Source organism: Anolis sagrei, chromosome 1 (genome assembly GCF_037176765.1).
Source record: "Anolis sagrei isolate rAnoSag1 chromosome 1, rAnoSag1.mat, whole genome shotgun sequence".
Lineage (NCBI taxonomy): Eukaryota > Metazoa > Chordata > Lepidosauria > Squamata > Dactyloidae > Anolis > Anolis sagrei.
Window position 1 is genome coordinate 288002618 of NC_090021.1, and position 14656 is coordinate 288017273.

General features: G+C 41.5%; 1 protein-coding gene across 3 annotated transcripts in view; it reads right to left on the reverse strand.

Annotated features, from left to right (window-relative positions):
* MAPKBP1 (mitogen-activated protein kinase binding protein 1) overlaps positions 1 to 14656 on the reverse strand; it is a 139409-nt gene that overhangs the window by 48565 nt on the left and 76188 nt on the right. For all 3 annotated transcript variants that reach the window (XM_060760807.2, XM_060760816.2, XM_060760814.2), the window contains exons 4-7: positions 13832 to 13894; positions 12746 to 12803; positions 2787 to 2957; positions 247 to 384 (exon numbers count right to left, since the gene is read on the reverse strand). In XM_060760807.2, the coding sequence (XP_060616790.2) occupies positions 247 to 384; positions 2787 to 2957; positions 12746 to 12803; positions 13832 to 13894 (430 nt within the window). The remainder of the gene's footprint in view (positions 1 to 246; positions 385 to 2786; positions 2958 to 12745; positions 12804 to 13831; positions 13895 to 14656) is intronic.

Here is a 14656-nt window from a genome sequence, read left to right on the forward strand (position 1 = left end):
AGTTCTACAAACAAGGGTAGCAATGGGGTAATTGCATATCAGCTTTTGAACTAACAAAGAAACTGCCACATCAGAAACAATGAGTTAGTGCTCTTGCTGATTCTTCCGTAGTACCTATATCAATCTCCCACAATCTTGTGCACTTCAGGTGTGTTGTACTTCAATTTCCACCAGGTACATAAATGGAGGGCACCAGCATTCAGAGAGCTGACCAGCAAATGTACAGGTTGTCATCATGTGTCTTACCTTTGAAGTTTTACTGTCATCCAGGTACCAAAATTTGATGTGTCGGTTTCCAGCTGTGACAAAATAGCTGCAGTCCTCAGAGAAAGAAACAGCTGTCACTTTGCTTGAGACCTTATTGGCTGCCACTACAATGTTTTTCTGGAGAAGCAAAAGAAAAGCAGATTTCACCTGAATATTGGGAACAGCATCCTAATGGTAAGAGCTGTTCAGCAGTGAGATAGTCTGTCTAGGAGTGTGGTGGAGTCTCTTTCTCTGGAAGTTTTTAAACAGAGGTTGGATGCCAAAACAGGGTTCAACTGGGTGGCCTTTGTAGTTTTTTCCAGCTATATGATTCTACATTCAAACAAGTCAATCCTTCTGCTAAATTAGGAGGTTCCACCTGCAAGTTTAAGCTATACATAACAAATCAAACACATACCCTACTTATGAATCTAAGGTGCAAAGAGAAAATAAGTGAGAGAAGCATATCCTCTTCCCCCAGCTCAACACTTTCAGTGTGCTTCCTATTAAAATCCCTATAAAGATATGCAACCAAGACTCCCGCTTTTCCTTTTTATTCGCATATAATTAATATATGCTTAAGGACTGTGCAGACACACTTGTCTCTAAATGGCCTACACACATCCATGCTGTGACAAACATTTCCTATGCCTTTGTTCAGCAGTCTCATTCCAATTATTCATCATAACTAATTCTTTTGAAATAATGTTGAAAGGAGATGAAATATTCAGAGAAATCCTCAGGAGCAGAGTTTGACTTCCAGAATTTCCCTTGCCAAAGAGGAGGGGGAAATGTCTTTTATCGCATCAATGGTAGCACAAAAAACAAAACCATTTCTAAAATCCAAATGAAAAAATCTCGCTACACTACAATCTCTGCTAATGCTGAATAGCTATTTTGGAAAACTACATTCGAAAACTTTCCCCAAAATACTACAATGAAGAAAGTCAGTAAACCTACACCTTATAGTCTGGTATTTTCTTTCTCCATATACAGGAGCAAGAATTTTGAGAAGTAATGTTTTCATAGCTCTAACTCATGCTGAAAAGGCCATAGCCTTGAAGGGATCAACAGGAGAGGCGTGGACTTCCATCATCCATCACACCAATAATCCAGCCAAGAGGGAAAATCTGAACATATATTCTGGTTTTTAGGATCCTAAAAGTGAACTGCATTTCTGAGAATAATTCATTAGAATTTGGACACAAATAGATTAATATGAGCAGATGAGAGACAGCAAAACAGTGGAAGAAACTAAATTGTCCATGAACACAAGAGTGGACGAAACAGTAGGTTATAAATATAAACATAAATATGGTGCTTCTCCAAACTGGGATTTTAGTTCTATAAGTAAAAGGATAGTGGGAATAAAGTGTGAGATTGTCCATTAACAGGTTTTACAGAGATTGAGTCATTTCATACTGTGCCAGCCTCCTCTTGCCATAAGGGACATTGGGGTCTTGAACTTTCCCATGTTGACTTGTGGACCACAATATCACAATCTAACACAATCATGCTCTACAAAGAAACAACTTATTATTATCAGTTAGGCAAATACATTATCCTTTTAGCCTCTCTTTGCACTAACCATATTTATGCATGAATTCCCACATGTAACTTTAACAAACAAACAGATGCAAAACTGCAACACATTTCAAATGTTTGCCAGAAAATAAACTACACTTGGGTTTAAACAAAATTGCCTGTTTATTTGGAGTTCTGATCAAAGAATCAAAGGAATCCCTCTCCCTGGAGAAGTTTCTGCAGTTAAAACTAAAGAGCCACTGAAGGCTTTCTTTCTGAGTATCACAGGGAACAACCATTTTTTTAAAGGGATGTCAGGAAAAATAAACAATTCTTTTGTGGATTGGGAAGTTGCATATACAAATAATTATCCTTTATCATCTCAAGGAGGTCTCAGTAAGAATATATAACACTTTTTTCAGACAGAAAATATCAGAGATTCTTTCAGGCATGGAAGTCAAAATACAGGAAGCAAGCTTCTGCATCAGAAAAGGGAAAGCCCAGATCTCCGCAATGCAGGATACAAACCATACGTACTGCTGCACGTGTGGGGTCAAATTTCACTAACTATCATTCTTGTTGTTCTGCAGGGTGCCCCAAAATACATAGGGAAAATGGGAAATTGTAGCTGTCTGTACTTTCATTTACAAAATATTGATTGCAAAAATTTACAAAATATTCTCCACATCTCTCTCTACTCACAAAGTCTTCTCCTCCACATATAAATAAAAATATAATATAAAATATAAGTTAGTTCATTTTTCCTATGTATGGAGACTTTTGAGAAACCCTGTAGAACCCCACTGTCAGTCAGTGCAGACCATCTGAGGTAGCTGACTCAATATACACACAAAAACCTAAGAAGGAAAATCCACAGATAATTTAGCATATTCAAGGGACTTGCAAGAGTAGAGGGTAGAAATTGAGGGTATCCTATAAGAAGATATGGCAGGCTTGCACAGAAATTATTGCAACCCAACCTGCTTATGCCAACAAAAATCTGGTTACAGTTTTACCTTCCATGACCAAACATTGACTATCATGTCATGCTGGTAACCCACTGAGACGATGTACTTAGAGCTCGGGGAAAACGCCACACAAGCCACTCCATACTTGTGTTCTTGAAGCTCAGCCACTTGGGTACGTTCAGCAACATCCCACACACGAACAGCAGGCATGTGCCCGCTCTGCAAAGAGAAAAAAGAGAAACACCAAGACCAGTGATTACTCAAAAGTCAGTTGCAACACCCTCCACCTACATACACTTGTTACCTTCTATCAAGTGAGCATGATAAGCCAGGTATGCCAATTTTTACACATTAATTTTCAGCTAAATGTAACAAAAGATTTAGAAAATGCACAGTGTGAGCTGGCAGTACTAAATTCAAGTGGACCTGTTATGTTGAATGCAAGTTAGAAAATCTATAGGAGAGGAAGTAAGTCTTCCATAAAATAATCATGTTACTTTGCAGAGAGCCCTTAAGACTAGGGAGAGGGAGGCTATGCAACTCCTTTCCTTCCTGAGATAAAATAAATCTCCCCTGAAGATGCAAAGTTTGTGGAAATCTGGAACTAAATCCTGTTTATCCCTCCTTGCTGGGCTTCCAGGAAGAAAAGTAGAAATACAGGTTCTGCTCTTCTTAGCTGCCCCTTATGGCACTCACTCAGCCTATGAACAGAGCCCTTTGAGAGTAAAAAGGCTTGGATTCACATGCATAGATAAGCATTTTCCAGCCTGGTGCCATCTTGGACACACTGGATGGCACTAGGCTGGCTATGGTAGGTGGTGAAGACCATCACTTCTGGGTGACATTATGTTGAAGAATGCAGGTTTAAATTGGAAAAGTTCCTTTTTTGGACGATAGCACTAATAATCTCTCATGTTGGTACAGCTACTGGACTGATCAGCAATTTTGATTCTGGAAGATGTTTTCTAGAAAGGGAACTTTCCCAAGCTGTAATCCAGATCTTTCACATATTCAGTATTTGTTGGTTGCTATTCCTTGTATGTTGCCTTCTCGTTCCACACTGGAATTTGCAGGGCCATTTTTTAACAAGAACCAACAATCTAAGACTATTGTTTTATAGATTATCAGTTTGATCCTGCTGAATCCATGGAATTCCTGGGTTTTTCAAGCTCCAGCATATCATAATAGACTAAGATACAGGATAACAAGTTCAGATCGGGGTGGGTGGTATGGAAATTTTGCTAAATCTTAGCAACAGTCAACACTTGATCTTGTACTGATAAGGAGAGCCTCAAACACCAACCTACTGAGATGCCAGAGGAGTGAAAATAGACGTCTTTGTAAAGCTGCTCTAAAATATGTTTAGAAGGAATATGCCTAACAAACAAAGAAAAGGCGACGAGAGCATTACTTATTATTAATTATTATTGACTATCATTACTTATTACTTAAAGATTGTAGACACATTTATTTATTTATAACAGTTTGTGTCCATTTTAAGGGCATATGCCGCGGCAATAAAAGCCGCAAAGAAAACTTTCTTTGCGGCCACTATTGCGTCTGCAAAGAACCGTCCGGCAGAGTTGTTCCGGATTGTCAGAGGTCTTTTAACTCCCACCACTTCAGACGGGAGCCCTGACAATTCAGCCTCGCGCTGCGAAGCATTTGCTCAGTTCTTTGCAGACAAAGTCGCCTTGATCCGCTCTGGGCTGGACACCATGTTAAATGCAGTCTCTGAGGATGTGACACGAGCACCTGCTTGTCCTATTTTGATGGATTCTTTTCAGTTTGTGAAACCCGAGGATGTGGACAAGATACTTGGAGGAATGAGACCCACCACGTCCATCCTAGACTCCTGCCCATCCTGGCTTCTGAAGGAGGCCAGAGGGGGATTGGCTAAGTGGGTAACGGTGGTGGTTTATGCCTCCCTCCGGGAAGGCAAGATTCCAGCGAGCTTAAAACAAGCTATTATAAAACCGCTGTTGAAGAAACCATCATTGGACCCCACTAAATTTGACAACTTTCGGCCTGTTTCCAATCTCCCCTTTTTGGGCAAAGTCATGGAAAGCGTGGTGGCCTCACAACTCCAGGTATTCTTGAGAGACACGGATTATCTGGATTCGGCACAGTCTGGTTTCAGACCGGGACATGGAACTGAGACGGTCTTGGTCGCCTTAGTGGATGATCTGCGCCGGGAGCTAGACAGGGGGAGTGTGTCCCTGTTGGTGCTCCTGGACCTCTCAGCGGCCTTCGATACCGTCGACCACGGTATCCTTCTGGGGCGCCTTGCGGAAATGGGCCTCGGAGGCACTGTTCTGCAGTGGCTCCGGTCATTTCTGGAGGGCTGCACCCAGAAGGTGTTATTGGGGGACACCTGTTCAACACCACAGCCTTTGACCTGCGGGGTTCCACAGGGCTCTATACTGTCTCCCATGCTGTTTAACATCTACATGAAGCCGCTGGGTGAGATCATCCGGAGTTTCGGGGTGCGGTGTCATCTGTACGCAGATGATGTCCAACTCTGTCACTCCTTCCCACCTGCTACTAAGGAGGCTGTCGAGGTCCTGAACCGGTGCCTGGCCGCTGTAACGGTCTGGATGAGGGCGAACAAACTGAAATTAAATCCAGACAAGACAGAGGTACTCCTGGTCAGTCGCAAGGCCGAACAGGGTATAGGGTTACAGCCTGTGCTGGATGGGGTCGCACTCCCCTTGAAGGCGCATGTTCGCAGCTTGGGTGTGACCCTGGATTCGTCGTTGAGCCTGGATCCCCAGGTTTCAGCGGTGACCAGGGGAGCATTTGCACAGCTTAGGCTCATGCGTCAGCTGCGCCTGTACCTCGGGAAGTCTGACTTGGCCACGGTGGTACACGCTCTGGTCACATCCCGCCTTGACTACTGCAACGCTCTCTACGTGGGGCTGCCCTTGAAGACGGCCCGGAAGCTTCAGCTAGTCCAGCGCGCGGCAGCCATGTTACTAACAGGAGCGGGACGCAGGGAGCACACAACGCCCTTGTTGTTCCAGCTCCACTGGCTGCCGATCTGCTACCGGGCCCAATTTAAGGTGCTGGTGTTGGCCTACAAAGCCCTAAACGGTTCCGGCCCAAAATACCTGTCTGACCGCATCTCGGCCTATGAGCCCACGAGGGCCTTGAGATCGTCTGGGGAGGCCCTTCTCTCGATCCCGCCTGCCTCACAGGCACGCCTGGCGGGGACGAGAGATAGGGCCCTCTCGGTGGTGGCCCCCCGGCTGTGGAACACTCTCCCTGTAGACATCAGACAGGCGCCCTCCCTTATGTCATTCCGCAGGAGCCTAAAGACTTGGTTATTTGAGAAGGCGTTTAACTAAGTGCTAAAACAATTGGTAATGACGACTGGAACGGAATATGGACTACGAGATGGGTTTATGATTCTACGAAGAGACGGCGCGGATGATTTAGTGTAATTATTTGATTGTTGTATTATTGATAGTTGTTGATATTTCGTTGTGCTATTGCTTTATTGTAAACTGTGTTTTTATATGTTGTACACCGCCGTGAGTCACCCTAGGGCTGAGAACGGCGGTCAACAAATGAAGTAAATAAATAAATAAATAAATAAATAAATTTACTTATTTTAAAAGGAGTAGTCCTCGAGGACATTAAAAACCACTAAAAAATGGAATAAAGTTTTAGGAAATCCTGGTTAATGGCACTAATCTTGAAGGAAGGGCAATAATAATACGCAGTCTTAATTATGAGAACCGTGAGTTAAATATAAAGAATAGAGAATGAGATCAAGAACTCCCAATAGAACAGATAACAAGGTTAAAAATATTCCATTAGTGAGCACACTTTTAGAATTAAGACTGAACAATGAACAGAAAGATATTATATCTTTAAAAAACAGCAACCTCTTAATTGGCTTTGCTAAATCAAGACCTTGCTATTGCACTGCATCTGACACAAGTCACTTGTTTTTAAATGAAGTATCGAGAAGTACAGGCAACTATGACTCAACGGCTTCTTCATGATTCACAAAGCCTATAAAAAGGTGGCCTACTAATCAACATCTCTATAGCAACCTGACTAAAAAATCCAACTCTTTACCTTTTCTAGCCAGGCCTCTTGACAGCTTGCAGACAAGAAAACCTCAAATGCGCTGAAAGCTAAAGAATGACATAATAAAAATCCACTGTGGGTGGCACAGTGGTCTAGTTCTCCCCTGACATAACAATAAAACTGCCACATTTGAGCAAGCATCACCCCCACACATAACCTGGACTAACTCTCCTTATTATTTTTTCTTATTGGAACAGAAGTGGAAACAGTTCTCACCTTTACTTCAACCTCCCTAAAGATGACAATGTCTCACTTCAACCTCTGTAGATGTTGAATATGGCATATTCCAGATGCTAACATTCTGTGTACGAGGACACATAGTCATATGTCAACCTCACCTCATAATCCACAAAATTTAAAATCAATTGTTCCCTATTTGTGTCCTTTTAAACAGCAAAGCTGACTCTGACATGCTAAACCAAATATTGGGGGATTCAAGAAGCTGCCAAATGTCTATGTCTTAATTTCTTTTCAATCTTCTTCCATTTCTCTTGTTACTATTCATTTACACCTCTTTGCCCCTCTTTCTTCCTGTTGAATATGTCTTCATTAAGTTGAATTTGGATTACAGGCTATTAAATTTCTGTAACTCATAGCATCTTCACCATTAACTAAGGATGTGGAAATCTGCTTCCAACAATATTCAGTAGGCTGCATTTTGCCCATGCTTTTTGGAATTTCTCAGAGAAGCAGGGCTTCCCTGTTTTCAGGATCCACATTGGGACTTTCTGTTTGAAAGGCCAAAAAAATGGGAGAGAGTGGAGATGAGAAATATGTTAGCAACTTGGGACATGCCTTGGAAGTGTGCTAGGAATTCCCTTGAATTTGTATGTTCTTTGTGTTCAGATTTAGCTAAACTATAGTGAGATTGGCGTGTGGAGAATATACTTAATCAAAGACATAACTGGACCATAACATACTTTAAACTGTTAAGTTGTTTCGTTAACAATACATTAAAGATAAAATAACTAGTAACCTCAGGAAACTGACATTGTGATTACATTGCATGACTAGAGGAAAAGCTAATCATGCAACCCCCAAGAGTGTGGGGACTTCAACCTAGCCCAAAGAGGACAATATAGAAATGAGAAACTATCTTCTGAGTTTCTCCAGTTTTCACAATAAGAAGCGAAAACTTCTTAGAGTGAACTGCATTCCATTTATAAAAACTAGACATTGCTAAATATACAACAGTAGAGCGCTTTGCCCAGACAGATGGTGCAATCACTCTTCAAAAAAGTATTTAAACGGACAATGGACAGGCATCTGAAATGGATGTTGTGCCCCATGAAGGAGTTGAGTTAGTTTAGCACTAAACTCAAAAGAGGTGGTTCCTGGACTAGTGCAAGTCTCTGTGCCACTGGTTGGTGGCCTTTGGGAAAGTTCAAGGAAATAAAAAATAACTGCATCCAATGGGTACAAATTTAGTGCCAGTTTCTGGCACACTGCAGCATCATAATGGCCTGTCCCCATGACAGACAGCACTGGTCTAGGTGACCAGAGTGGTACTTTCCATCCTCACAATTTGTGTGCAGTGGTAATATAATTCCAAGTCTCAGGTGCTGGGGAATAGATGCTGTGGGAGATCATCACCACGCGACCTCATGCACAATCTATTAAAGGCATCTATGCACCGATGTTCCAATCTAGTCTACCATTACTATTTCCAGCAAGATGTATATGTTAATCTAGATACAGTCACACAAATCAGACAAGCCCGTGCAACCAACTCTGACCCTGACCCATATTGAACATTTAAAATTTAATTACAAATTGGTTGTGGGTGAAATCCCCCCATATTCAATATTTAACATCCAAGGCATTTGAGATACTATGTACAGAGCTTGAAATTAATCAGTCTCAGAGGACATGCATGGCAGTCATCCAACGTGGACAAGAAGAGGACAGTCAACATTTTTGTGGGATTCAGGCATCCAGCAATTCAGGCTTCATAACACATACAGTATGAGCATTGTGTATCTGGTGTGCATTAGAAAGTGGATGCAGTCATCTTTGTCTTCCCTTTATGCAGCTTTCAAAAGGAGGAAACTTTTTTTGCCAGCAACCAAACTCTGCCAAAACCCACAGGCACCAGTATCTTTGTCACTATTCTCAAGGCTTTCTTCCAAATGTGCTTTCCTTTCTTTACAAAAAGTCATACAGTTAAGGTTGTCTTCTTTTTGCATCCCCCCAGAGTGAAATCCAAGTAAGAAACCAGTAACTGGAAGCTTTTGGTCCTTTTCCTCTGTTTCTTCCATGGAGTAAAAAAAAAAAGAAAGAAAGAAAGAAAAGGAAAGAAAGAAAAGACATATACAATGCCCTCAGTGAATTCTCACTCTCCAAATCCCATCTCTATGATTTCATCTCTGCAACTGACTGGTCATTACTCTCTCAAAATTATTTCCAAAGGCACAGCTATTGAGACAAGATGAGCTAGTTACCTCCTTAAATACTTGGAAAAAATCACAACACACAAGCAAATTAGAGTTTCTCTATTATTATGTATATTTTAATTATTATAATTTTGTTTATAATAAGGTAGAAGTTTGGTCTGCCAGTCTGATGCTTACAATCTACCACTGGTGCACCAAAGGCAATCATAACAGACAATAAAATTCCAAAACAGCAGCAATAACAATAATAAAACACAAATGTGGGAGACAAAACTTAGATAAAGTTCATAAAACAAATGCCTGCCAAAACAAAGAAGTCTTCCATGTGGCAAAATCCTGTTAAAGACCGCACTGACCTAGCCTTCTTGTGTAAATATTTCCACAATTCAAACTGCTCCTTTGCTTTCTCTTAAGACTGAGAAGAGCTTCTGTGTCAGATCTCAGGCAATAGGTTGTGAACTGTCATGAACATTTTGAATTAGAACTTGGAAACCTTACAGGACAGGTCTAAGTGGGTGCCCCTTGACATTCTTACTGCTGCATTTTGAACTATCTTCCCCAAACTCTTTAAAGACAACCCCATGTGAATCATACTGCAATAATCTGTTCTAGACAGGAATTACAACTTCATCTCATTGAGAACATATGGTCCTACAATTAGTAAATGCACTACTAGATTAGAGAGTTGCCACTTGATCATCCACAAACAAAATCAAGACTAGAAGCACCTCCAAAATGTGAACTTGATTCTTCAAGAGCAGTAGTTCTCAACCTGTGGGTCTCCAGGTGTTTTGGCCTTCCACCCCTAGAAATCCCAGCCAGTTTACCAGCTGTTAAAATTTCTGGGAGTTGAAGGTCAAAACATCTGGGGACCCACAGTTTGAGAACCACTGTTCAAGAGGAAAGTTTCACTTTCTACCCCAAAGCAGGTCTTAAATCTGACCAAGACAACCTCTGTCTAGTCAGGATTAAATCTCAACCAATTATTTCTCAATTAGTCAATTACTGCCTTTAAACAAAACAAAATTACCAATTATGCATTTCAAATGCAAACCATTTCTTCTGTTTTCCATTCCTGAGGGAAAAAATATCCTTTTTGAGAACATCATACTGACTTGTTTTGCCAAGAACACAAGGTTCTCTTTTATGCAAGTCAGCTTAATGCAGTGGTTCTCAACCTGTGGGTGCCCAGGTGTTTTGGCCTACAACTCCCAGAAATCTCAGCCAGTTTACCAGCTGCAAGGATTTCTGGGAGATGAAGGCCAAAACATCTGAGGACCCACAGGTTGAAAACTACTGGTTTAATGGGTTATTTGTTCATTCGTTCAGTCGTCTCCGACTCTTCGTGACCTCATGGACCAGCCTACGCCAGAGCTCCCTGTCGGCCGTTACCACCCCCAGCTCCCTCAAGGTCAGTCCAGTCACTTCAAGGATGCCATCCATCCATCTTGCCCTTGGTCGGCCCCTCTTCCTTTTGCCTTCCACTTTCCCCAGCATAATTGTCTTCTCTAGGCTTTCCTGTCTCCTCGTGATGTGGCCAAAGTACTTCAACTTTGTCTCTAGTATCTTTCCCTCCAGTGAGCAGTCGGGCTTTATTTCCTGGAGGATGGACTGGTTGGATCTTCTCGCAGTCCATGGCACTCTCAGCACTTTCCTCCAACACCACAGCTCAAAAGCATCGATCTTCCTTCGCTCAGCCTTCCCTAAGGTCCAGCTCTCACATCCGTAGGTGACTACAGGGAATACCATGGCTTTGACTAGGCGGATCCTTGTTGCCAGTCTGATGTCTCTACTCTTCACTATTTTATCGAGACTGGACATTGCTCTCCTCCCAAGAAGTAAGCGTCTTCTGATTTCCTGGCCACAGTCTGCATCTGCAGTAATCTTTGCACCTAGAAATACAAAGTCTGTCACGGCCTCCACGGTTTCTCCCTCTATTTTCCAGTTGTCAATCATTCTTGTTGCCATAATCTTGGTTTTTTTGACGTTTAGCTGCAACCCGGCTTTTGCGCTTTCTTCTTTCACCTTGATGAGAAGGCTCCTCAGCTCCTCCTCGCTTTCGGCCATCAGAGTGGTGTCATCTGCATATCTGAGGTTGTTAATGTTTCTTCCAGCAATTTTCACCCCAGCTTTGCATTCATCCAGCCCCGCACATCGCATGATGTGTTCTGCATACAAGTTAAAAAGGTTGGGTGAGAGGATGCAGCCTTGCCGTACGCCTTTCCCAATCTTGAACCAGTCTGTTGTTCCGTGGTCAGTTCTGACTGTTGGGTTATATGGGTTATAACATATAACATACCCTATTTCACTTCTAATAAGGGGTGTGCAACTATTATGCTCTGAACTTCAGGGTTGCTTTCTCTTTCCCACTGGCACATGTGGGCAAGCAAGGGCTGATTGAGGCTTCCTAGCTCATCCCGGACAAAGAAGGAGGCCCCGTAGGCCTCTCCTTCCGGCATGCACAGGCGAGCAAGGCCTACTGGGCCTCTTTCAGCTGCCAGCAGCCACGGGAAATCTTCCAACTCTCCCCGACAGGTGAGCCAGTGGGTGAAGGCTCAATCAGCTGGCAGCAGCTGAGGGAACACTTCCAGCTCTCCTGACTTCAACTGCCTGCACACTTGCCCCTTGGAGCTACATGGCCTATTCCAAGAGACGGGCATGCAGGAGGTGATGCAATTATTTTGTGGACAATATAAAAAATCCCCAAACTGGGACTGCAATAAAGTGTGTGTGGCTATTATGCAATGAAATGCAGTACTTTCAGTCATAAGCAGGTCTCTCCCAGATTTACTATTCAAGACCCTTGACTTGGAAATCCCAGGAAATCATGTATTCAGTTACTAATCTATGGCTCCTCTCAGATCCTACCACTCATTATGGTGGCTCATGTTGCTGCCTCTTTCAGAATGGGTCTCCAACTTTCTGGGTCCTCTGTGAGAAGGAGTAATTTAAGAAATAATTAAAAGACTACATTTCCCAGGAGACGTGTTAATAAAAGAAAGACAAATAACTCATTTGTTTTTATTTACTGCTTTTGGTTTTAACCTATAATGACCTTATGAATGACACTCTCCAAGACACACTGTCATCAACAGCCCTGCTCCAATCCTGCAATGGCTTCCTTGATGGAGTCTAGCGCTTGTCAAAAACAATACAAGGCAGAAGTGAGCCTTCAAATCCAAAGGCACTCTTTAAAACCCACTATATCCAATTCTAACAAAAGTCATTTCAAAGAAGGCAAGTTCCGCTCCCCCATTCCCTGCCAACAGCAAACGCACAGTTCACAATCCCTCTTTGAGTAGTTGCAAACATACTTCTTCATCCCATTTTGCACATTTTCTCTCTACTAGCTGCAAACTCATTCCTGCTATCATTTTTTTCTCTGACAGCACAAAACTCCCCGATCTCATTCTTCACCCTTCTTTTCCCACTTCAAGAGAACCAACTTGTAGCATCTCGATGATCACGAAGTATTTTTGTTTTATCTGTCCCATTCCTGCAAACACCACCACTTACCTCTCCAGTAACCAGGTATTTGCCATCAGGCGAGAATGCAAGGGCCGTAATAGTCTTCCTGCATTAAGAGAATATACGGTGAAATACGTCAGAGTATACATTTGGTTTTCAGTCCAGACACAAATGGGAGAAGTGACTGAAAATGAAGCCAAGCTGTCATTTGAGTTTAAGCAGTGTCCTGGAGGAAATGTCCACAATGACCAAAACCTACAATACTATGTTTAGTAATTGGGGTTGGCAACTGTAGCCTTCAAAAATGTTGGATTACAATCCCTTGTATCTTTTCATAATTGGGTACACTGGGTTGTACTGATAGGAACTGTAATCCAACTGCAAAATATTCTCCTGTCTATAGTGACTCATTAGAAGAAATGCTGGCTTTCAGATCTTCTAAACCTTTTCTAAAAGCTTTTTGAACCTCAAGAGGTTTAAGCTGCAGAGGTGGTTAAGTACAACAATTGGTAAAGAAAATAAACACAGAATATGCCTTTGCATGTCTACGTTAAACTGGTATCTCCCCCTTGCATGCTCTGCCAACTCAGGTTTACTTAATACTGTAGATCTGATAAGAAATCGTGCTTAGAGGAAAGTGGGTTTTTAATCAGATCAACAGCTCCAATTAATCTTGAAACACATTAAGAGAGAAACAGCAACATAACCTGGACATGCAAGAACATACTCTGTTAAAAGTGAGTTGCTTTAGTTCTTAACACCTGCAGAATTTTGCAGAATAAAACCACTGGAATTAGTTACTTGAATTCATCAATGTGTGAGTATTAGCATACATATTCCAATACAAGTGACTGAAATAGTAATTTCAAAACTAAATCTAGTTAGAAGTTTCATTTTTTGTTTATTTATTTATTTACTGCATTAAGATATTAGCTATCGAGCTTTAAACATTGAATTCTCACTCTGTGCTCTCAGGTCATTGGTTGAAGATCGTAAAAAAATGATGTGGATTTTTTTTAAGTGTTCTCACATAGAGAGAAATCACTGCTTATAAAAGTTGGGAAACACATCTGCATTTTCCTTTCTGGGCAATGTTATGAAAGCTAGCATTTGAGAATTTTGAGTTTTACTCACCTGGAACTATTCAGAATATGATGTTGCTTATTCTTCCTGGGGTTGAATAGCACAACAACACACCTACAAAATAAGAAAATGTTAAAAAATGAGAAAACCTACACAATAACTTTGTGATCAGTTATTGTACTTCCTTCCCTTCTGAAGGGATTGCCATGACCACTCCACACATTCTAATGGTCACTCAAACACGTAGGAATCATTTTGTTACATAGCAAGTAATGCTACTCTCCACCTTTATGCTTTAAAGCACTACTTCCTAAACAGTGGGTCCCAACCTCAAATGGGGTCCCGAAATTTTTGTCTGAAAATCACCTAGTGGCAGTTTTAAGTATTTATATGAGTGTATTGTGCAGTATTTACAATGGACTCTGCAGGAGATGCTTCAGCTGTACTTTTCAAAAAGGAAAATCAGCTTGTTTAGCAAGCCTTGCAAATGCTGATTGTCAGCAAATGTTTGATTTTTATACTTATTTTATATACTTATACACCCAGATTACATAATTTTGGAAAACCACTGTTTTGGAAAACAATTGGCCACATAACCTTTAGGAAAACAGCATTCATAACCATTTAGGAAAACCAGGAATCCCCTGAGAAGAGTTAAAAACTCACTTGAGTTAACCTTCTCCATAGTGGTAAATATCCACACGTATTCATGCAAGGCAATTAGGTTTCTCATCTGTTAAACTAGATATTTCTTTGAACTGCTAGGGGAAAAAATATGCCAATGCACAAAAGGATATAACAGAGTTTCATAAGTGTTATTTCATTTCCCCAAAAACACATCTACTCTCTCTTAAAACATCTTAGTTTAAATCATGC